The 25,109-nt window shown below is 45.7% G+C and overlaps 1 protein-coding gene across 1 annotated transcript in view; it reads right to left on the reverse strand.

Moving 5' to 3' along the window:
- CYFIP1 (cytoplasmic FMR1 interacting protein 1) overlaps positions 1–25,109 on the reverse strand; it is a 94,130-nt gene that overhangs the window by 28,638 nt on the left and 40,383 nt on the right. The window contains exons 10-19 of the mRNA XM_060017031.1: positions 24,902–24,993; positions 22,263–22,380; positions 15,010–15,132; positions 14,014–14,139; positions 7,501–7,667; positions 5,995–6,142; positions 4,662–4,815; positions 3,561–3,717; positions 1,958–2,054; positions 88–164 (exon numbers count right to left, since the gene is read on the reverse strand). Coding sequence (XP_059873014.1) covers positions 88–164; positions 1,958–2,054; positions 3,561–3,717; positions 4,662–4,815; positions 5,995–6,142; positions 7,501–7,667; positions 14,014–14,139; positions 15,010–15,132; positions 22,263–22,380; positions 24,902–24,993 — 1,259 coding nt within the window. The remainder of the gene's footprint in view (positions 1–87; positions 165–1,957; positions 2,055–3,560; positions 3,718–4,661; positions 4,816–5,994; positions 6,143–7,500; positions 7,668–14,013; positions 14,140–15,009; positions 15,133–22,262; positions 22,381–24,901; positions 24,994–25,109) is intronic.

Raw genomic sequence — 25,109 nt, forward strand, 5'->3', positions numbered from 1 at the left:
ACAATTTCTCACGTGCTGTGAATTTTAATGGAAATGTCAGATCAAGTTGCCCAAGATTTTGTACCCAAATTACAAACACATACTCACCTTCCTGCCATAACCTTATAATATGCAAATATCTGGTCAGCCAGCTTATAAACAAATTGGTCAAAGCAGAGATTCACCTAAAGGAAAGGAAAGGAAAGCGTGCATTAAATTTTGCTTCCCTAGGGAATTCCCTGGTGGTCCAGTGGTAAGGACTCTGCACTTTCATTGCCAAGGGCCTGGGTTCGATCCCTGATCAGGGAACTCAGATCCCCCAAGCTGTGTGGTACGGCACGCCCCCCGCCCCCCAAAAATGCTTCCCTAAACCAAGATCAAATAACAGAACTTAAAAAAAAATTTTTTTTTTTTGATCCAGCAATTCCACTTCTAGGTATTTAAATGGAGACACTAACTCAAAATGATATCTGTACCCCAGGGTTCCTGCAGCACAACAGCCAAGACATGGAAACAACCTGTGTCCACTGATGGTTAAATGGATAAAGAAGGTATCTACACACACACACACACACACACACACACATATGGAATATTACTCAGCCATAAAAGAGAAGGAAACCCTGCCATTTTCGACAACATAGATGGACCTCGAGGGTGTTATGCTAAGTGAAATAAGACAAATACTGCATGATCTCACTTATATGTGGAATCTAAAAAAAAACCCAAAAACAAACCCATAAATACAAGAACAGATTGGTGGCTGCAGAGGTGGAGCATGGGAGAACTGGGTGAAGGGGGTCAAAAGGTACAAACTTCCAGTTATAAAATAAGTAAGTTCTGGGGATTGAATTAAAAAACAAAACAAAACCACAAAACCCCAACCCTTTGTCAAGGCAACTAAAACAGGCTCTTATGAGAAAACAGAAACATCTTTACTGTCCAACAATAGCAGATTAAATCCATTTCAGTGGGACCAGGAGTGACCACCACACCACCACTGAAAATTATGTCAGAACCTTACTTACTGATGGAGAAAAATGCTCCAATTCTCTTAAATACAATGGAATATAAGAAAGTCTCTGTTCTTCACGTGCTCCCAGGGGCTATCGTGCACTGCATCTGGGGGCAGCTCCTGACTCCAGGCTGTATGTCCCAAGAGCCGCTGCCCGTGGCCTCCTCTGGGCTCCCAACGTCAGTCAGAGTTGCAGGGTGGACACAGTCTGTGACTTCACCCTCAAAACTGTATCCTCACTTGCAAATGGGGCTAGCACATACCCCCCGGAACTGGGATGAGGACACCCTGTGCTCAGAGCGGAGCTGCTCCAGGACCCACGGGTCTCTGTCCCAGCCCACCCTGCCTCACCCAGGAGCCCACGACATCTCCCCCCAAAGAAGCACTTCCTGTGGTTTTTGTGAGGATATGGGGAAGGAGACCCAGATGTATAATGTAATCTGCTGAGGTTAAATTCTCTTACATCTTGAGCTAGAAAATAAGATTTTTCTCCTTAGCTGCATGTACACAGACTTAATAATTCCACTTGTAGGAATTTGTCCTCAAGAATAATCCAATACAACTAAAAAGATACGTGCAAGGAAGTTCATCAAAGCATTATTTATAATGAAAAGTAAAAAGCTAAAACTAGAGAAATTAAATAGAGGTTGGTTCAGTGCATCTCTTCTGTACAAGGCCCCTGCTCTAGACTGTGTTCATGAAAGAAACAGGCAAGATATGCAGTGTTCATGCCATGCAGTCACGTGAAAAGGATGTCCCCCAACAGCTGATGTTTTAAGACCCCAATCATCCTGTGTGGATGCACAGAAAAAGTGCAGATAGAAGGGTTCAACCCAAAATGTTTATTTCAAAGTTCATTCCATTGTTTGAACCTCCTTGTATTAAAAGAAAGGTTGTTCCCTCTAACACTCAGAGGAAAAAGGAAAATGTTAAAAAGTCTATTAAAAGTGCCTGGGCCCTCACCTCTGCCTCGATTTCGTCATAGAGAAACTGCTTGTTGAACCTGGTGAGGGCATAGTGGGCGCTATCGTTGTACAGGTCCAGCGAGTAGAGGACGTACCTGCAGAGTGGGAGAGAGGTCAGGCTAACCGCCCACACGGGGTTTCTCGGCTCTCACACCCTGCCCTCCACGGGAAATGTAACCCTCACTGTCTTCCTCTCTCATGAGGAAAAACAATCTCTTACTTCAAATGCCAAACTCGGCTTCTGTGAGGGCCCTAACAGAGGCCCCAGCAAGCTGGCCAGACCCTTGGCAGAACATGCCTGGCTCAGCCACGCCCAGGGCGCCTGCTGGGTCCACGAGGGCCTCCTGCAACTTCATCTTCTCAGTTATCGCGTTTCAAAGATTTTCACCCCACTCTGCAGTATTTTTAATAACCACAAGAATGAGTCATTTTCTCATTTTTAAGAATAAACTGTCGACTTAAAAAGAAAAACATACAAAGGTCCTGGGCCCCAGAGCTGACCCTGAGCACACCTGGTGTGGCCAAAGCCCCTCTCTCCCTGGACAAATGGTGGTAGCCGACGGTCTCCAGAAGTAAGGTCCCTCTGAGGGCTTGAGGCACGTAAGCAGAGGGCCCAATGTGGCCCTAGAGGCGCACACACGCTCATCAAGGCCTCTAACGCTACGGAACAGACACCATGGCTGCTGCAGAGTGAGGGAAGGCCGCCCTCCTGACGTGCACAGGCAAGGACGGTGGCGGGAGGACCCGCTAGGCAGGGCCCCAATCTGCTCAGTACACGACACCCCGTTTGCTATTACTTTCCCTCCATGGACTTCCTATTTTCAAAATCTCTGACCCCCTGCCCTGACCCTGAGCTTCAAACTCTAAACGAAGATGTTCAATGAACATTTCCTCTCCCAAATCCACCTGAGTCGGAGGCCATGCCACACACTACATGCCAGGCCACCTCTCCCCTTGCCAAGTTCCCAGGCCTCACAGCACCTGGACACAGTGGACTTAATTAGCCCTACTGCCTCAGCTCTGGATTCCAGTCTGAAGCCAAGACACCTGTTCCTTGTATTGATATCTGAAGTCTCACCCCAAGAATTACGACTTCAGGGAATTCCCTGGTGGCGCAGTGGTTAAGAATCCACCTGCCAATGCAGGGGACACGGGTTCGATCCCTGGTCCAGGAAGATCCCATGTGCCACAGAGCAACTAAGCCCGTGTGCTGCAACTACTAAGCCTGCGCTCTAGAGCCCACGAGCCACAACTACTGAGCCCGTGAGCCACAACTACTGAGCCCGCGAGCCACAACTACTGAGCCCACACACCACAACTACTGAAGCCCACGCGCCTAGAGCCCGCATTCTGCAACAAGAGAAGCCACCGCACCACAATGAAGAGTAGACCCCGCTCGTCACAACTAGAGAAAGCCTGCGCACAGTGATGGAGACCCAACGTAGCCAAAAATAAATAAATTAAAAAAAAAAAAAAAAGAATTACGACCTCAAATGAAGTGCTGAGAACAGTCACCCCTCCCCCACCTCCCGGCTCCCAAATGCCACCAAGGACCTCAATCACACAGACAGGAGGCTGGGACAGGCTTCCAGGACACTCACTCCATCATCGACGCTTCCTTGGTCTCCAGGATGTGGTCTGTCAGGATCCAGGGCATGGACATCTCGATGGGGAACTGGATCCTCCTGCCCATGGTCAGCTCCAGGAAGAACTCTCGGAACCACAACTGCGAAAGGTCACAGCACTGCTGGAGCGTCTCTTAAGGAATTCAAATAACACCACATTAATATTCCGCAAGCAGAGAAGACTGCACAGGACAATGCGAGGGGGCGCGTGCCAGGCTCTCAGTCCTGAGCTGCGGAGAGTGCACATGAGCAGGGAGGGGTCACGTGTGCCTTGCACAGTGTGGCCACAGGCAAAGCCACCTGGACATGCTGATTCTCACTCACAAACAGAGCAGAGTCAGTATCCAGCCCCACGGGCCCGGCACGGACACCACCGCCCACCAACGGGAGCTGGTCTACACTGCGCGCCTTCTGGTGGGATTTATTTTATACGGGATACAGACACAGCATTACAGGCACACTTGGTGCAGGTCTATCTAATGCAAAATAGATTGAAAAAAAAAAAGTTTCCATCCTTTTATGAAGAGAAAAACAAAAGCCTTACTATTACTCTGAACCTGCAGCCCTTGCAGCCAAGATAGAGGCCTCCCACCCTGGATAATGGCTGCAGCACAGAAATAAACGTGGACGGCTCCACGATGACAAAGGGCATCCACACGTGCCCCGGTCACCCTAGGACGGGCTGTGCACGTCAGGTCACCTGCCACCTTCCACACATTGCAGTCGTGGGTGGCTTCTGATATCTATCACCACCTGCGTCTCGAGCCAGGTGACAGTCACATTGGCCTGCGTTGCTGACCCAGTTCAGGTTACAAAGACTTTGCGTCCAGGTCACTGGGCCAGCCCCGGGCCCACAGGCCTCACCCTTCTAAGGGCCATGCCACATGGAGGGAACCCCCAGCCGGCCGTGCATTTAAAGCAACAGGTGAGGGAATGTCATGAGGGTGGCAACTTGTGTCACTGCCTGGGTGCGTGAAGGGACCACAGCAGGGGCGACCAGGCAGGCGGAAGCATTCTAGATGGTGTTAGTGGTGTTAGAACATGCTGGGCCGGACACTGGTCAGCAGTAGCTCTTACCACTGAAATTTATCAAGTGGGTGTAGAAGAATGACTCGCGATGAAATTTTTCTATGTCCAATATGGTGGGCCCCTCGAGGCTACTTCTCAAGGTTTTCTTGGAACCACTTTTGTCTGCAATGAGGGACTCTAGCATGGTTCTCACCATGTAAAGCTGCATTATCCAAGGAAACATTTGTGGGGGAGAAAATATACATGGCACATTAGTTTCGACAAACGCAGATAAACCACGAGGGGGACTGCCCCGTGGACACCGTGCCGGCTCGCAGGGGCGGCGCCCATCCACGAGGCCAAGTCGCTGCTGCTTGGGACAAAGAACTTGGAGCGGAACCCTTCGCCTCGGGCCGTAAATACCAACAAGAAAAACAAACAATGTCTTACCACCAAAGGTTAATAGAGGCGGATAGGTGTAGGACTGCCTCAGAAACGCGTTAACCACATGCAAGAGCCTTTCCGTGCCCACAGACTTGAGCTGCCTGAGCAGCTCAGCAGAGCTCAAGGACTCCGCCATGGTGCGCACCAGGTAGAGCTAGACACGGACAGACGGGAGAGCGGAGACAGCGTTAGTCACACGTAGCACAGGGCAGGGACAGGCACGCGGACGAGTGAGGAGGGCGCCAGCGTGCTGGCAGACAGGGGACGGACAGACCCCGGACGGCACCCTCCCTGGGCAGCAATGACTTCCTCCCAGGTACCCCAGAGGTTTCATACACAGTCAGCAACACGCTCTGCTGGTAATTCTCTGAAAGACTGACAGAAGCGATTCTAAAAGCCCCCAACACAGAGATGATGAGTAAGAAGTACAAAGTCCCAAAACAGGAGGGGAAAAGCCAAAGGGCATAGTAAATCAGGTATAAGGGTCAGAGAAAAGCTGCCTGGGGGCAGGAGGGAGCTGAGTATGCCAGGAGAGGGTGCAGCAGAGGTAGCTGAAGACCACAGACACACCAAAGCTATGTTTTTAAATTTCCAAAAATTTTATCTTTAGGAATGATCATTTTTAGAGCCAACATAAAAATCATAACCATACATTTAAACACCCACCAGGCAACACAGCATAAATACAGACACATAGACTTTCACCCACATTTTTGGGATAGGAGTTGATGCAGTCAAAGTTCTGCATGCAAATAACCAAACCCAAGAATCACAGGGTGTCTGCACCCCAGAGTCACTTGGGCAAGGAATAAAGGAGCAAAAAAGACATAGGCAGTACTTTATCTGCCCAAGCAGACAGCGGTGAGGTCATTTCACTCCCAGCCCCCCTACTACCCCCCAGCTCAGGGTCAGCCCACTCAGGGGAACAGGCAGCGACAGGGGATCGGGGAACAAGAACCTGGGTGCTAGAGGGTCCCACGGCGCGCCGTGGCACTTTAATGTCAAAGCCGCTCTTGGGGTCCTTCTCGCCCCGCAGGGCCGGGTCGTTGAAGGGCTCGTGCCCTGTCTCCCAGTCACACACGGTCTTCCTGATGGCCTGCAGGACACTAAACCGCCCGTCAAGCTGTCAGGGCAGATGCAGTGCTGACAGGCTCGGCACCTTTACAGTCACAGCATCGCTTCGCCTCTCACACAGACAACTCTCACACATGAATCCCTCCGGAGGCAGCGGGGAGACGTGGTAATGGACCAGTTCAACGTGAAACTTTAAAAATAGATCGTTTTCTTGGGGACATTACTACCCTCAGAGGATCTAATGTAGTTGCATTTTGCATCAATTAGCCCAGACGTGATGTTTTATTTCCTAAACACTGAGACATACTCAGGGCAGCAAGAGGACAGACCCCAAACATCACCCAGAGCTGAAACTCAACCTCCCTGCGAGTCATCCCATTTTCTAACTTGAATTTGAAGTCACCAGCACAATACTGGGGACTTTGCCCATGTCCCCAACTCACTCGGACATCGGGATGCCCCCACTCCCAACAGGGCTCCACCATTCGGAGACTTCCACAGCGCCACCCTCAGGGCAGACGCCACACCCACACGCCCATCCTAATCACCTCACGGGGAAAGCTCTAGCTAAATCCAGAGTTACTCTAAGGCTACGCTGCACATTTCCCAGTGGCGAGGCTCCATCACAGTAAGCGTGAGCAAAACCAAGGCACTACTGAAAATATGAAAACCTTTACTAAGCCCTCCAGGAGAGAGAACAAAAACTGGGAAACCTCACAGTGTAATAAGATCTTATTAATGCTAAAGTCATACCATATCAGGTGACAATTATATAAAGCAACAAAATGAAATCAGTACATGTGTGAGCCCCTGTGAGCTTCATTTTAGGTAAATGTCTCTGAAAGAAAACTTTATCTAAAAGGCTAAACATTCATAGAAAACTAGCTCAAGATTGCTACAGGAACTCTGCAATATGTATGTACTGGGTTGGCCAAAAAGTTCGTTCGGGTTTTTCTGTAGCCTCTTACGGAGAAACCTGAACAAACTTTTTGGCCAACGCAATAGTTTTTGACTCATTTGTAAGACAGGCGAGAAGGAACAGAAGCAAAAATACTGAAGAAATGGGAGATGAGATTCTGGGTTGTGTGTCCCTACAGGCCTGGTGAACAGGACTGCCAGACAGATTTTGAGACACTCCCAGGCCCCAGATAAGCACCCCCTTGTCCCTGGGTCTCCAGACTGCCTGGACCTTCTGTAGTTGATTTACTGTGGGTTGCTCAGGTTAATAACTGGACCCACTGCATTACATTTAGAGGAAATTCACCCCAAGGGTGCCTGGAGGTTGAATATAAATGCACTTTATGAAAACGTTAACTCTACAGCTGTTCAAACCTAAGCTGATCCTTCAGTTTTGGATGACCGTGCAGGGAGTGTGTGCAGCAGCGCTGACCTCTGGATGACGTTTTTCTTCTTCTTGATGGCCTGCCTGAGCGGCTCCCTGAGGGTGACCTGGGAGAAGTCCTGCAGCGCGGCGTAGACAGTGTGGCGGATGGCATGGTTGAACACGCTCTCCATCCTGCCCATCAGCACCTGCAAGCCTTTGATCATGGCGATCACCTGAAGGGGCACGGACACATGATCTTCAGTGTGCTGGAGGGTCACAGCTGAGCTCCATGGGCCTGACACATGCCAGGAGACTGCCTCCCCCAAGCACCGGGCCTCTCCCTGGCCTCCTGTGTTTCTGCTCTGCACCTGCAGCTGTCCCTGTTCCTAGGTCTGACCCCATCAGACCATGAGTGCCTCGAGGGCAGGGACAGATCTGCTTGGCCTGGAGCCAACATGGGGATTTGGTAACTGACTCAAAATACTGCTGAATGCCTTAGGGTGCACCTCTCTGTGAAAGACTTCAACAAAACAGAAAAAGATTCAGGAAAGCAAATTTGTTATTATCTGGACAGGAAGAAAGAAGTTACAAGCTTGTAACCCAAATCCCATCTTTAAACCAGCGGTCCCCAACCTTTTTGGCACCAGGGACCGGTGTCATGGAAGACACTTTTTCTGAGGATGGGGTGGGGGGGAAGGTTTTGGGATGATTCAAGTGCATTGCATTTATTGTGTCCTTTATTTCTATTATTATTACATTGTACTATATAATGAAATAATTATACAACTCACCATAATGCAGAACCAGTGGGAGCCCTGAGCTTGTTTCCCTGCAACTAGATGGTCCCATATGGGGGTGATGGGAGACAGTGATACCCGAACTGTGTTGCTTATGTCCAGTCTACTCCGTAAGATGCAGCTTAATTGTCACTTACGTGTCTGCAAGCAACTGATTTATTATGGTCTCTGTGCAGTCAAACCTCTCTGCTAATGATAATCTGTATTTGCAGCCGCTCCCCAGTGCTAGCATCACTGCCTCGGCTCTACCTCAGATCACCAGGCATTAGATTCTCATAATGAGCGCACAACCTAGATCCCTCACATGCGCAGTTCACAGTAGGGTCCGCGCTCCTATGAGAATCTAATGCCGCCGCTGATCTGACAGGAAGCAGAGCTCAGGCAGTAATGCGAGCGATGGGGAGAGGCTGTAAATACAGACGCAGCTTCGCTCGCTCGCCTGCCGCTCACCTCCTGCTGTGTGGCCAGGGGGTTGGGGACCCCTGTGTTAAACAATAATGGCACAGTGAATTAATATGCATAAAAAGGTCAGAAGAAAATGCACTGAACTGCTTAAAGTTCATTTTTGTGATGGCATCAGAGACATGATCCTGTCCTCATCTCACATGTGTGTTTTCTCTGTTTGCTTTGAGGATTATATGATGAATCTGGGTTGCTTTTCTAATGAGAAAAAAAAGGGAACTTTTCTATTTAAAACAACAAATTCTCCAACTGAAGTTGAATTGAATTCAAATTCACAGCAATCTGAATGAAAATGAAATTACTATATATTCAAACTTATGGGATGTAGGAAAAGGTGTGCTGAAAGGTAAATTTGGAACTTTGGATGCATATATTAGAAAACAGAAAAGCCTAAAGATAATAATAACCTAATACTGATCACCAATTTATAAAAAGGTAAAACAAAATAACCCTCTCCAAAAGTAGAGGGAAATGAATATCTAAAAGCAAAAATTAATGAAATAGAAAACAAGCATATAATAGAGGGTGATCAACTAAGATAAAGCTGTTTTATAAACAAACAAGTGCTCAGCAAGACTGATCAAGAAAAAACAAACAGATAAGGCATGAATTACAAGCATTACAAATAAAGAGGGGACACTACCACACGATTTACAAATATTAAGAGATTATGAGACTATACTGGAATAGGATAAACATACAGATGAGTGGAACAGAATTAAGAGTCCAGAAATAAACCTTCACATTTATAGTCAATTAATTTTCAAGAAGGGTGTGAAAATAATTCAATGGGTTAATATTATCATTTCAACAAATAGTATTGGTACAACTGAATATCCACATGCAAAAGAATGAAGCTGGACTCCTGTGTAGGAAAGGGTCATCTCAGCAGGCCTGGGATGACCAAACCCTGCACGTTCCCAGGAAAGGTCTGGCCCTTGGTTGGCTCCTAGAAACCAACTCTGAGCCACTGAAATACTCAGCCTGAAGAATGTCTGTGTGCCTGAGGCTTTGGGCCATTGCAATAGCAGTTTCACCAGATATTTTATGCTAACAATGTGATTTATAGCAAACAGCTGTTTTTGCTCTGGATCTGGAGTCTGAGTAGCTGAGGTCAATCGTGCATGTGCTACATGCCTACATTACTGACCCTCAATAAAATTCCTGGACACCAAGGCTCAGGTGAGCTTCCCTGGTTGGCAGCACTTTGCATCTGTTATCACCCATCACTGCCAGGAGAATTAAGCACATTCCCTGCAGCTCCAATAGGAGGGGGACACTGGAATTTGCACCTGGTTTCTCCTGGACTTCACCCAGGTGTCTTCTCCCTTTGCAGATTTTAATTTGTGTCCTTTTGCTATAATAAATCATAACCTTGAATAGAACAGCTACTTAGTCCTGTGAGTCCTTCTAGCAAATCTAGCCTGAGGGTGGTCTTGGGAACCCCTGACAGAACACCCTACCTCACACCATAAAAAAATTAACTCAAAATGGATCACACCTCAAATATATGAGGCAAAACATAGGAATAAATCTTTGTGACTTAGGTTAGGCAGTAAAGCACAAGTAACCAAAGGAAAAATTGAAAAACTGAACTTTATCAAAATTAAAGACTTTTATGCTTCAAAAGACCCCATGAAGAAAGTAAAAAGTTAATGGGAGAAAATACTGCAAATCATATGTCTGATAAGAACTGGTATCTAGAATATATAGAGAACGCAATAATAAAAAGACAACTAATTCAATTAAAAAATGGGCAAAGGATCTGAACAGACATTTCTCCAAAGATATACAAACTATCAATAAGCACAGAAAATATGCTCAACAGCATTAGTTGTTACAAAAATGCAAATCAAAACCACAATGAGATATTACTTCACATCTAGTAGGATAGCTGGAAGCAAAGGACAGATATCAGGGGTTGGCAAGGAGTTGGAGAAAGTGGGACCCTCTAGCACTGCTGGTAGGAATGTAAAGTAGTGCTACCACTTTGCAAACCACCTGGTAGTTTCTCAAAATGTTAAACACAGAGATACCATATGACCCAGCAATTCTACTCCTAGGTGTATCGCCAGAAGGAACGAAAACAAGTCCACACAAAAGTTCACAGCAGCATTACTCAAAAGTGAAAAACGAAAACAATCCAAGTATCCATCAGCTAATATGGATAAATAAAATGTGACATATACATACAATGGAATATGATTTGGCAATGAAAAGAACGAAATACTGATACATGTGTGAACTTGAAAATATTATGTTAAGTGAACGAAGCCAATCACAGCCACGTATTGTATGAAATGCCCAGAATAAGCAAATCTACAGAGTCAGACGGTAGACAGGCAGCTGCCGCGGGATGAAGAAAGGGGAGAATGGGGGTGGGGCGGTGACTACCAATGGGCTCCTTTTTGAGGCGACAAAAATGTTCCAAATTTGATTGTGATTGCACAATTCTGTGAATAGGTATCCCCGAAGCACTGGATTTTACCCTTTAAATGGATGAACTGTATGGTATGTGGGGGGAAAAGCTGTTACCAATAAGATGAGAACTTACTATGAAAAACTGTGTCAAAAATTAGAAAATTTAGAAAGATTCTTAGAAAAACTTTCAAAATACAACTTACCAAAACTGATACAAGAAGAAACAGAAAATCTGAATACCCCTACGTATAGCAAAGACATTGAAAGTTTCAAAAACCATCCCATAAAGGAAAAGCTTCACCAATAAATGCTAGAAAACATTTAAGGAAAAAAATAACATCTTACACAAACCACTACAGACAACAGAAAAGAAGGAAGTGCTGTGAGCCATTTTACAAAGCCAGCATCCAAAAACTAGAGTGGAAGGTTATCAAGAAGCAATGTTACCCACTCCTCAGGTGTGGGCTAAGCACAGTGACTTCCTCCCCAAAAGCGCCCTATGAAAGGGGGCGATGGCCGGTGTGGGTAACCTCAGCCAGGTGACCAAGGGCAACACCAGCAATGATGAACCACAGTGACAGCATGGACCTCGCATGTGAGGTGATGAAAACAGCTCTGTGGTCCTCCTTCGCAAAAACTACAACCCCAGTCTAATCAAGAAAAAAACATCAGATAGGGCTTCCCTGGTGGCACAGTGGTTGAGAGTCCGCCTGCCGATGCAGGGGACACAGGTTCGTGCCCCGGTCTGGGAGGATCCCACATGCCGCGGAGCGGCTGGGCCCGTGAGCCATGGCTGCTGAGCCTGCGCGTACGGAGCCTGTGCTCCACAGTGGGAGGGGCCACAACAGTGAGAGGCCCGCGTACCGCAAAAAAATCAGATAAATTCCAATTGAGGGACATTCTGAAAACACCTGACTAGCACTCCTCAAAACTGTCAAGGTCATCACAAACAAGAAAAGTCTGAGACACTGTTGTGACCTAGAAGAGCCAAAGGACACAAGATTGACTATATGTGATGTAGGATCCTGGATCAGAGGAAGAACATTATAGAAAAGTGAGGAAATATGAATAAAGCAAGGGCTTTAGCTAATAATAATGTATTGATACTGGCTTATTAAAAATGTAACAACACTAATGTAAGATGTTAGTAATAAGTGAAAATGGGTGTGGGGTATATAGGAATTCACTGTACTACCTTTGCAATTTTTCTGTAAATCTAAAAGTATTCTAAAATGAAACACTGAAAGAAAAAAGTATTATCAAAAGCCACTCTTACTCATGAACCTTAATGCAAAATCCAAATCAAAATATTAACAACTTATATCCAGCAATATATAAAGAGGATAATATATCATGAACAAGTTGAGTTTAAACCAGGAATGCAAGGCTAGCTTAACATCAAACCGGATCCAAAAAATCCTCTCAGTGTAAATCTACCACATTAATGGAATAAAAAAGTCATAAAACTATCTCAACGGATGCAGAAGTGTTTTATAAAACTAATAGAAAATCCATGATAAAATCTCTTAGCAAACAAGGAATAGAAGGCCACTTTTCTGATCTGAGGAAGGGTGGCTATAAGGAACCTACAGCAAATATATCATACGGTGAGATGCTGAAAGCTTTCCCTTTGAGATGAGAAACAAGACAAAGATGCCTGGAGCCTCCTTCTATTTAATGAGTAGGGATCCTACCCAGTGTGATTAAAAAAAAAAAAACAGAAGGGGGAGAAATAAAACTGTCATCATTTCCAGATGATATGATTATATAAGTAGAAAATCCAAAAGAATATATGGGTAATTTATTATAATTAATAAGTGAGTTTAGACAAGTTGGTGGATACAAGGAAAATACAAAAAATAATTCTGATTTTAAACATCAGTGATAAACATTTAGAAAAAAATTAAAATACACCATCAAATATCAAATACCTAGAAATAAAGCCAACAAAAGGTGTGAAAAAGTTTTACAGATGAAAAGAGATCTTAGAGCATCTTAACAAATGGAGGGACATACCAGATTCATAAAAGACTTAATTTTATAAATTTGTCAATTCTTCCTAAAATGATCTATAGGTTTATTCATATCCTCATAAAAAATTCCAACAGGTGTCACTGGGACATGGAAAGGTGATTCTAAAATGTTTATGAAAATACAAAGAGCAAGAATAGCTAAGGAACTCTTGAAGACAGAAAGACCTGCTGTACCAGACACATGATTAACTATTGTAATTAACACAGAGGGGTGTTAGGAAAGGATAGACAAACTGACCAATGGATTAGAACATGAGCAGAAACACACCTGCCCAGGTATGGTCACCTGACTCACAACAGAGGCGGCAAGAAGAGCAGTTGGGAGGGTTGGTGGGGACATTTCAGATCCAAATGTGAAAGCAGAATAAGACATCCAGAAGACAACACAGGAGACATCTTCATGACCTTGGGGTATGCAAAGATTCCTTAAATAAGGCAGGAAATGTACAGCTACAAAATCTACATCCAAACACTGGATGGCAGAGCAATTAAGAAATATTCATCCAAAGGGTCCTAATGACAGTGCAGAGCTGGGGACCACAGAGCTGTGAAAGGGGCTCTTCTCCCTCAGACACCCAGGTCCTGGCTCACTCCTCGTGTGTGTGGCCATAAAGAAGCTGCTGCAGCTCCCAGGCTCTCACTCAGAACATACCCCGACTGCCCCAGGGGAGTGTCCACGCAGAGACCGGGAACCCACAACCTATTTTACTCTCTGTTTTGACAACTGTGACAGATGCAAAGGGCCGCCCTACACAGATACAATGACATCAGATAAGCAGTTCATTCATGTTTTTGCCTTTGCTTTGTAAAGGGAAGACAGTTTCAGGCCAGAGTCAAAGAAGGACGAGAAAGCAGACAAAGCACACCTCCACCAGGGCAAACTTCTCCTCGCTGGTGTAGTTGTAGCGGGTGGCACGTTCATACTCCTCGGCGTTGTCAGGGCAGTCCTTGTTGGAGTACTTGTCCGTTGGGTGCACAAGTTTCCACGAATACTGGTGTGGTCAAAAAGAGGGGAGACAGCCACACTGAATGCGAAATGCTTAACTGCTGGTCTGACTCACAGGACCATCACCAAAGCTACCGAAGGTCAGCCTTCTATTGTTCACTGAGTCTGAAAGTCACACAGCGGCATGTGTGCTCGCACACACATGCTTACTATACATGCACACACGGGCACATGCACACTACACGCGCACACACACACAGACACCACACACACGCACACATAGTCCATCTCCATAAAACTGCAAAATTTTCTGGCAATGTGACTTCAGGTTCAAGTAATACATCAGAAACTTAAGACATACATGAGGTAAAAAGGCCTGGATATTTTATGTGGAATATCTAAGACTATAAGCGTTTCATCACCATTTCTAAAAGAATCAGCCTTTCAAACAATCAGGTACCCATCCAAATATAATCATCCTTATCTGAGCAAAATAAACAACAAAAGGGAAACTCCTCTATGACTTACGGGTATCCAAATCTTTCTATGCATCAGAAACCACTTTACTAATCCTAAACAAAAGAAACTCGTGGCTAGAAATACACAGAGAGTGCTGTTTAAAAAAAAATGAGCATTAAAAATCATCATAACTATACAAATTTAATTCTATCAATATGTTTTAAAAGATAAGGCCCTTTATTTGTAATATACGTAAATGAAGTGTACATTGAGCCGTCTTAGAAACATTTAAATTAATATATACTCTTATTTCTAGTGCCAAAGATAAAAAGCCAATTTGTTCTTGATCCAAAGACCAAAGTTAATGCAGAAAAAATATAATTTAGTCAAGTTTGGGAAGAAAAGCACTTCTAACCAAGTAGGGGGTACATTTCCAAATAAAAGTGAGAGTGCCCACCACTTCCATCACGTGAGCACTCCACTGGGACAGCAGCTGCAAGCCCTGCAGCGCCAGGTCGAAGAGCTTCCGGTACTCAGCATCCGTCTTCTGAGCCTCCTGGCGGCCTGAGCCTGTGACCACCTAGAGAAGACAGAGCATCAAGAAGTCACAAACGTCCAAGAAACCACCTATCAAACCCAATCTAGAAGCCTACCCCAAATGCACACTCACGAAGTAGAAAATGATATGAGCACAAGACTCTTCCGTGCATCAAAAGGCAGAGCAACTGCAGAGCCCGCGTGCTGGGCACACGTAGCTCAAAACACAGAGAAAGGCCGCCACAGCCTGCGCTGGAGGGGTTTGCAGACCTGGTCCCTCCTGAAACATGCGCACAGCATGTTTCTAACTTAGCTAATAAAGGAAAACGTGCTCACATGTGTATTTGCTTATATCAAATAATGAAAACTTAGATTTAAGAATGTTTATCTACAGGCCAGGAAAGCAGAGGGTAGAGAGGAAGGCAGACTTCTCTGAACATACCTCCTCTGACAGATCTGACTTTAGAACCACATAAAGTTTATATATTATGATATAAAATTAAATTAGGGGGAAAAAGCAATCCCCCAAACTCAAACGCAAAATGAAACAATGAACTGAGCTGTGTAGGACTGAATTGGCATTGTGACCACACAGAGGAACCATGTAGTGTAAGTGCCTAACATTAAGGTTTTGGTTGCCAAGTCATCCATTTCAAGGACATCCATCTTGAATAAACATATTGCCAGCTACCCAAGTAGATAAAGAGCCAGCCCATCCATGAAGTTCCCCTTCTAGAAAGCCCATGGTGACCTAGATAACTGCCAACAGGGCTTTTCTCCTCCCACACCTTCATCCCTGCTCTTATGTTTTAAATTCACCAACAGTGAACCCGTGAAACCCTAGGCACCCCACCCTCAGCCCTGACAAAGGCAGAGCCCCAGGTCTGTGCTCCCTCCCTCTCTACCTATGACCTCGCTTTGGGGCTCTGGGTGTGCTGTGTACCCTCTAGGACCTGTGAGTAATCAAACTTGTTTTTCTCAAAGTTCCCTGATGGTCACTGCAGAGGGTATGTGGCAATCGTGAGGACCGCAAGGGCCAGTCCAGCCACAACACTGGCTCTGGTGCGGGCTGGAGGTGGGGTGTCTGTGGGGACTGCCAAGAGGAGTACAGGTCCAGGCATCACTATCTGTAGGCTGAGACCAACACAAAACAAACCACTTCAGTGACTTTGAAAAATAACAATTTGATGTAACATCCCTAGAGGAAGAAATCTAAGGACAAAATTAACTGCAAAATAAATCTGAAGGGCTTCCCTGGTGGCACAGTGGTTCAGAGTCCGCCTGCCGATGCAGGGGATGCAGGTTCGTGCCCCGGTCCGGGAAGATCCCACATGCCGTGGAGGGGCTGGGCCCGTGAGCCATGGCCGCTGAGCCTGCACGTCCGGAGCCTGTGCTCCGCAACGGGAGAGGTCATGGCAGTGAGAGGCCCACGTACCGCAAAAAAAACCAATAATAATAAAATAAAAATCTGAATTTCTAGTAATTGTTATTAGCAGTGCCAGTACTGCTATTTTCAGTGCCAGTACTGCTATTTTAAGACTGCTGAGTGTATACTGAGACATATAATCTGACCCCAGTCAAAATATGCTGGGCTTCCCTGGTGGCGCAGTGGTTGGGAGTCTGCCTGCCGATGCAGGGGATGCGGGTTTGTGCCCCGGTCTGGGAAGATCCCACATGCCGCGGAGCGGCTGGGCCCGTGAGCCATGGCCACTGAGCCTGCGCATCTGGAGCCTGTGCTCCACATCGGGAGAGGCCACAACAGTGAGAGGCCCGCGTACCGGGAAAAAAAAAAAAAAAAAGCAGGAGTCTTTAAGAACGAGGACTTTCACCATGGGAGAAAAAAGAAAAAGGCAGAAGGAAACTGAAGTAGACTGACTAGAAAACAGTACTCCAAAAGCTGGTTTGTTTCTTTAGATATACTAGGGAATCAATTATTTTAACACCTGATGCATAAAGATAAGGAATCCAGCTCTGGAAGGCGCAAGGAGCTGAGAGGACCACCAAGCTGAGGCCTGGTGAAGTCTCACATCAGGGCAGGGGATGCAGCCGTCCACAACCCAGAGAGTCAGCTGGACCCCCCAGCAGCCCTCAGCATGGCCACCGAGAGGCCAAATGGGCCGGGACAGTGGGAGCTGACTATGACCAGGGCCCTGAGCCGGCAGCGTACAGGACACACAGGGGACAGAAATCATGGCAAATGACACCAGAGGGAATGAGGGAGATGGTTGGGACAGGCATGTCAACCAACTGCAGTGTATGGAACTTATTTGGGTCCTGAGGCACACAAACCTGGAAAAATACACCGCTAATGATAATGAGCAAATGGGAAATCTGAACAATGACCCACTATTTAATATTAGGGAATACATTTGTTGGTTTTTTAGGTGGGATGGTATTATGGTTATATGTTAAAAAGGGCCCTTATCTTATAGAGACACATGGGAAATACTTTCAGAGAGAGTGCTATGTTATCTTGGATTGCTTCAAGCTAACCCAGACCGAGGCACAGGGTTGGAGGAATAATTGAAAAGGGGCAGGTGATTAAGCTCAGCGTGGCACCTGAGGGGCCAGGACTGGTCTCCCCCTTTGTATGCTTGAACATTTACGTAATGGAGAAATTGAAAAACAAACAAACAAACAAAATTTATACCCAGAACCTGGCTCTGGTCACTGTTAGAAACTGAACAGATCTGGGGGCTCTTGAGGACTCAGGGTCTGTGCACAGCTGCACTGACATTCTCATGAACTATTCAAACCCAGCCGCTGTCCCTGCTCAGTACAAATCCTTACCCTCTAGTCAAAAGAAACTGAGCAAACAACTTGAAAATAAAATTAAAAAGATAACTCCATTTACAATAGGATCAAAAGGAATAAAACACTTAGGAATAAATGTAACAGAATAAGTACAAAGCTTGTACTCCGAAAATGATAAAACATTTTTGAAAGATATCAAAGAAGGACTAAACAAATGGAAAGACATCCCCCATGTTCATGGATTGGAGGTCTCAATCTTGTTAAGATGGCAATACTCCCCAAACTGATATACAGATTCAGAGCAATCCCTATTAAAATTCCAGATGCCTTATTCTGTAGAAATTGACAGGTTGATCCTAAGATTCATAAGGAAATGCAAAGGATCCACAAATAATCTTGACAAAGATGACAAAACAATCTTCAAAAAGAAGAACAAAGCTGTAGGGCTTCTATTATCTGGTTTTAAGATTTACTATAAAACTGTAAAATCAAGACAGTGTGGTAGTGGCATAAGGACTGACAAAAGGTCAATGGAACAGAACTGAGAGCCCAGAAATAAAGCCTCAGGGGTAGAATCAATTGATCCCCCCCATCACCCAGTTTTACTGAGAAATAACTGACACACTGACACACAACTTTGTATTAGTTTAAGGTGTACAAGGATTTGATTTGATATGCATATATTGTGAAATGATTATACAGTAAGCTAACATTCACCAACTCACATGGTTATAATCTTTTTTCTTGTGATGAGAACTTCTAAGATTTACTCTCCTAGGAATTTTCAAATATGCAATACCGTATTGTTAACTGTAGTCACCATGCTGTATATTACATCCCCAGAAATTATTTATCTTATAACTGAAAGTTTGTACCTTTTGACCATCTTCACCCATTTCTCCCACCTCTTGCCTCTGGCACCCACCAATCTGTTCTCTGTATCCATGAGTTTGGTTTTTTTTAGATTCCACATAAAGTGATATTAAATAGTATTTGTCTTTCTCTGTCTGACTTATTTCACTTAGTATAATGCCCTTTAAGGTCCATCCATGTTGTCACAAATGCCAGGATTTTGTTCTTTTTAAGATTTTTTTGATGTGGACCATTTTTAAAGTCTTTATTGAATTTGTTACAATATTGCTTCTGTTTTATGTTTGGGTGTTTTTTGGGCCACAAAGCATGTGGGATCTTAGCTCCCTGACCAGGGATCAAACCTGCACCCCCGTCATTGGAAGGCGAAGTCTTAACGACTGGACCACTAGGGAAGTCCCAGGATTTCCTTCTTTTGTATGGCTGAATAATATTCCTTTGCATACTGTATGCCACATTTTCTTTATCCATTCATCTGTCTATAGACACTTAGGCTGTTTCTTTGCTTTGGCTCTTGTAAATAATGTTATAATGAATATGGAGGTGTACAGTCAGTTGATTTCTGTTGAGGGTGCCTTCAGTGCGGAAAGAATGGAATTTTAAAAACAGTACTGGGGGGCTTCCCTGGTGGCACGGTGGTTGAGAGTCCACCTGCCGATGCAGGGGACACGGGTTCATGCCCCAGTCCGGGAAGACCCCACGTGCCGCGGAGCGGCTGGGCCCGTGAGCCATGGCCGCTGAGCCTGCGCGTCCGGAGCCTGTGCTCCGCAACGGGAGAGGCCACAGCAGTGAAAGGCCTGCGTACCGTGAAAAAAAAAAAAAAAAAAAAAAAGTAACTTAAAATGGATCATAGATCTAAATATAAGAGCTAAAACTACAAATCTCTTAGAAGAAAACAAGGAGTAAATCTTTGTGACTTGGGTTAGGTAATGGTTTCTTCATTATGACCAAATGCACAAACAACCAAAGAAAAAATAGATAAAATTGGACCACATCACAAATAAAAAATTGTGCTTCAAAGGACACCATCAAGACAGCAAAAAGACACAGGAGAAAATATTTGAAAATCACATAACAGATAAGGGATAGAATATAAGAACTCACACAACTCTACAGTAAAAAGAAGGTAAATAACCCAATTTAAAAATGGGCAAATGACTTCAAGAGACATTTTTAAAAACTGGCCAATGAGCATATGAAAAGATACTCAGTTTCATTAGTCATTAAGGAAATGCAAATCCAAACCACAACCAGATACCACTTCACATTCACTAGGATGGCCAGAATCAAAAAAACAGCAACAAGTGCTGGCAAGGATGTGGGGACATCAGACACTCACAGACTGCTGGTGGGTGTAACATAGTGCAACCACCTTGAAAACAGCCTGGCAGTTCCTCAAAATGTTCAACACAGAGGTGCCATAAGACTCAGCGATTCCATTCCTAGATAGCTACCCAAGAGAAATGAAACCTTACGTCCACACAACACTTGTACGAGGATGTTCACAGTAGCATTATTTGTAACCCACTGTCCATCAGTCAACAGCAGATGAACAAACCACCAAAATGTGGTGTGTCCAAGCAGTGGAGTATTATTCAGCCATAAAATTATTATAAATATTATAAATAAGCCATAAAATTACTGATACATGCTATAACATGGATGAACCTTAAAAATACTGTGTCAAATGAAAAAAGCCAGTCACCAAGGAGCACATATTATGATTCCATTTATATAAAGTCCAGTAGGCAAATCCATAGATAGAAAGTAGATTGCCACGTGCTAGAAGGAAGGGGAATGGGGAGTGACTGCTATGGGTGCAGAGTTGCTCTGGGAGATGATGAAAATGTTCAGCAATGGACTAAAAACCTTTGAATTGTATAATTTAAATCAGAGAATTGTGTGGTATGTGGATTATGTCTTCATAAATCTGTTTAAAAATAAACTGTGAAAAGCTTTTAAAGGTGGATCTCTTTTCTCTTATTAAAATCATCATCTATGGGCTTCCCTGGTGGTGCAGTGGTTGAGAATCTGCCTGCTAATGCAGGGGACATGGGTTCGAGCCCTAGTCTAGGAGGATCCCACATGCCGCGGAGCAACTGGGCCCATGAGCCACAACTACTGAGCCTGCGCGTCTGGAGCCTGTGCTCCGCAACAAGAGAGGTCGCGATAGTGAGAGGCCCGCGCACCGTGATGAAGAGTGGCCCCCGCTTGCCACAACTAGAGAAAGCCCTCGCACAGAAACGAAGACCCAACACAGCAACAATAAATAAATTAATAAACTCCTACCCCCAACATCTTCTTTAAAAAAAAAAACAACACGCATACGCCCTTTTTTAAAAAACAAAAAACCATCATCTGATTATAAAGGCACAACAGCAGACACCAGAAGGCACACAGGAACCATGCACGCTGTCAAGTGCTCCTATTTGGAAAGGTAGAAGTCAGCTCTCTGTGTTGTTTGAGAACATCTCAGGAACTCAGTTTACAACTAAATCATGAAGTCCTGGGGACCGGCCCCCACCTCTACTCTTCGGGCTGCACTGGCCTCCGCAGAGGGGTGAGCTAACGTTCCTCATGGGGAGTCGGCTGCCCACCTGGGGTCTGCAAGGAGGTGATGTGCCCCAAGCATTGGGGCTGTCTTTCAGTCATCTTGGTTACACGATGACAAGTGCTCGGGGGTGAGGGATAGAGTGCACATTGTCCTGCAATGAGCAGGACCAACAGATTGTTCCCCCAAATATAATGGGCCTCCCGAGAACCCCGAGGTACCGTGATCTCGGAAACCAGACCTGCGTATGTGGCCCCAAGTCCCCGGGTTCCTCTAGACCACCTGCAGCACCCACGCCACTGACCACCACCCTGACCCTGACCTCAGTGCCCGGTCCACTAAGACGTGAGAAACGACACTCCCGCTGCCGCTCCCCCTCGCTCAGACCCCCGTGCCACCCACCCCATGAGCGAGCAGCAATGGCTTGGAGCCAGGCTTGGGGCAGGTGTGGGGAACGTGACCGGCCCAAGCAAGGACACAGAGAGTCCAGCTGCAAAGCTGGAAGGAATTAACAAGGCCCACGGCCGAAGAGACCCCACTTCCTCCAACACGCAACTCCAGGTCTCCTCTGGGCACTCGACGCTTCTGCCCGCCGACTCGGAGGCTCCTGCACTTTCTCCCTCTAGACACGAAAGGGGCGCAAGTCAGAACCACCCCTTCTGTTCCTGACGTCCTCCACCCTCCCCACCCCTCTCCTAGCAGCTTGGAACCATGGAACTACACTAGGAAATGCACTTAATTCATGGTCTCACCTCAGTCCTCAGCCCCGTGTTAACGTTTTTCTGAAAAAAGAAGATGCTTTCTTGTACAGCTGAACAGATCCAGACAAACTCCATTATATTTGCCCTTCCTCATCCATTATTATCAGTGCTTTTTAAGCACGCAGTGCTAAACTACGTTTCTCAAAGTGATCAATGGTAGTATTTGGGCGCAGAGAATACAAGGGCCACACCAGACCCCATGTCCCCAGGTGCGCTTTGCAGGCAGAGGCCACTCACCTCGCTGTTGCTATAGCGCGCCAGCTCCGAGATGAAGCGCATGTGGTCCTCCCGGATCTGTACCATCTGCTCGCAGATGTTGTACTGTGGGCTGCTGCTGGAGGACGTGCACGTCCATCTGGTGGTAAAGGGGAAGCATGAGTTACCTGACAAGCGACTGGCTGAGGGCACATGCACAGCAGGCCCACCTACCACCCCGGGAGCCCCGCTGCAGCCAAGAGGTAGAGGTGCAGAGGAAATGTGGAATTCTCCACGTAGAAACAGAGCCGGGCCTGCCTCATCTCCCTGTGTCAGGGCTGCGTCCTACCTTCTCATGTCTGTATTCTGGAAAAGGAACCGTAATTTCTCCTTAATCGGCAAACTACTTACCACAAAGCTGAGAGGTGTTGCTGAATTCAGGACACTGCAACACCCTTGCAGGGCCCCTTGACAGATTACTGCAGAGTAGGCAGGAACTAATATTTCCTTATTACTCACATATGAAAACATAGCTATAGTACAAAACAAGACAGCCAAGGACTCAGGGACAGAAGTTATCCTTAATGAGAGAGTTGAAACTTGGAAATTAGACAGTGTTGCTATAGCTAACTATGTGCACAACACAACATTTCAGCAGCAAACGGATACAGTCAATGTGGTGGAAAAATGTGTATCAAGAATTAAATCTGGGCTTCCCTGGTGGCGCAGTGGTTGGGAGTCCGCCTGCCGATGCAGGGGACACGGGTTCGTGCCCCGGTCCGGGAAGATCCCACATGCCGCGGAGCGGCTGGGCCCGTGAGCCGTGGCCGCTGGGCCTGCGCGTCCGGAGCCTGTGCTCCGCAACGAGAGAGGCCACAGCAGTGAGAGGCCCGCGTACCGCAAAAGAAAAAAAAAAAATTAAATCTGTTGGACTTCTTGGGCAGAAAGCATGGGCCTTGCTTTGGGCTCAGAGCGGTTCCCTTGGTTCCCTCACACTCAGCACGAACTCACACCATGTTTTAACAAGTTGGTCCCCTTTGCTAGAAGGGAAGGATTCAGATTACGAGTTTTCAAGGCGATCAGTACACTATCTCAAGCAGCATCACTTTTTAACTTTCTGATTTTACTACAGGATTACGTGATTACAGCATGAGCAAAGGCAGCTCCCTGAGTGTGCAGTAAGCACACAAGGCCCAGGCCCTCTGCCAGGGTCCACCTTAAACACACTGGCCTCCCCTGCAGGCCCCAGACAGCATGTCCACCTCAGGAGAGGCAAGGAGCCCAGAGCCTGATGCCAACATCTGCCCACTCTGCGCCCACCCCCTGTGGCCAGACAAAGGTACTACGCCATTGGGCTGAGCTCTTGGAGCTGATTATTGCACGCTCAGGCACCTGCCTTGGTGGCTGTGAAACACAGCATCTAATTGGTAATAATGGCCATCGACTTACAACAGAGCATATTAAAAATAAAGTATGCAAAACTCCTTGTTTCCTGATTCTCTTACTGATTTTACAATTACGTATGATCTGGATCTGACTGTGTTTGTTAGGGTAGGAGGTGAGTTGTACATTGTTAACTTAAACTCAGGCATTTCCATTTATACCATGGAAATCAGCACACCCTCCAAATCAGAGCTCAAGTTGATGCTGAAGTGAAGAGAGATTAGTGAATGTAATTTATAGGAAGGTGATCACATATCAGATTTAATGGCAGATGTGTTAGGAAACAAGCTGGCACAGAGGCTGGCACACTACATACAACGTGGGCCCAATGCGAGTACCTTTTGCATGGCCACAGAGCCATACAAAATGGTTTTTACAGTTTTAAAGAGTCGTTTAAAAACAACAACAACAAAAAAGAGTATGTGGCCAGAAAGGCCTAACATGTTTACAATTTGGTCTTCACAGAAAAAGACTGTTTACCTTTGAGTAGTCAGATTGAGGTGCAACTGTATTTTTCAAAACCATGGCTGAATGGAGACCACGTGTTTGGCAAAAGTCAACTAAAGCATCCTATGAAACTCAAGTGGATATGTGGAAGCTACAATAAAAAGTACCGTGTATTCATTATCATTTCTAACTGTGAGCTGCAGATGCTTTATGACAGGGATTGGCCATCTTTCTCAGGACAGGTCCAGAAAGCAAATGCTATAGGATTTGGGGGCTACACGGTCTCTGTCACACATCAGCCATAGAGCCATCATCTTAAAAAAAACTCTTTAAAACTGTAAAGACCATTCTCAACCACAGAGACCTTGGGCCTGGCCTGGTTGGGCCCTTGGGTGATAGCTCTGTACCCTCTGTAAGTTACACGTGAATATCCAGCCGCTCCCCAGCAGGCTGCTGTTAAGCTTTTATAAGCACCCAGAGCATTTGGTTATACTTCCGTACTTGTGGCCAGCACTAACAGAACTCTTTGGGATGATGGAAAAGTTCTATATCTGTGCTGACCAAAACTATTAAAATATTTGAAATGTGGCTATCCCACTAAGGAAATAAATTGCATTTGTAAATGAATTTAAATGTAAACATCCACTCATGGAAAAGGCTACCATATCACGCATTCGGTTCCACGTGGTTGAAAATGTCAAAGGTGGCATCTCTGGATAGATAAGTGGAGTGTTAGGAACCACAGTGAGAACACTGCAGAATGCTCTAACTGGACAGCTCACTCTGCCTACCGAGATTTATTTTCCTCATAGTGGGCGCTGGTCTTGATATATCTTGCCAGTTCTATTTGCATGTCCCCGAACAGCGGAACCACCTGGAGCTGCTGTATTCAAAGAATAAAAAATAACCCAGGGTCATTAAATATGTTTAGTCACCAAATACAATCGCAAGAAGAATGAATAATGCTAATAATTACTGTGGGTTGAATGTTATCTCTGC

This window comes from Delphinus delphis, chromosome 7 (genome assembly GCF_949987515.2).
Source record: "Delphinus delphis chromosome 7, mDelDel1.2, whole genome shotgun sequence".
Taxonomy (NCBI): Eukaryota; Metazoa; Chordata; class Mammalia; order Artiodactyla; family Delphinidae; genus Delphinus; species Delphinus delphis.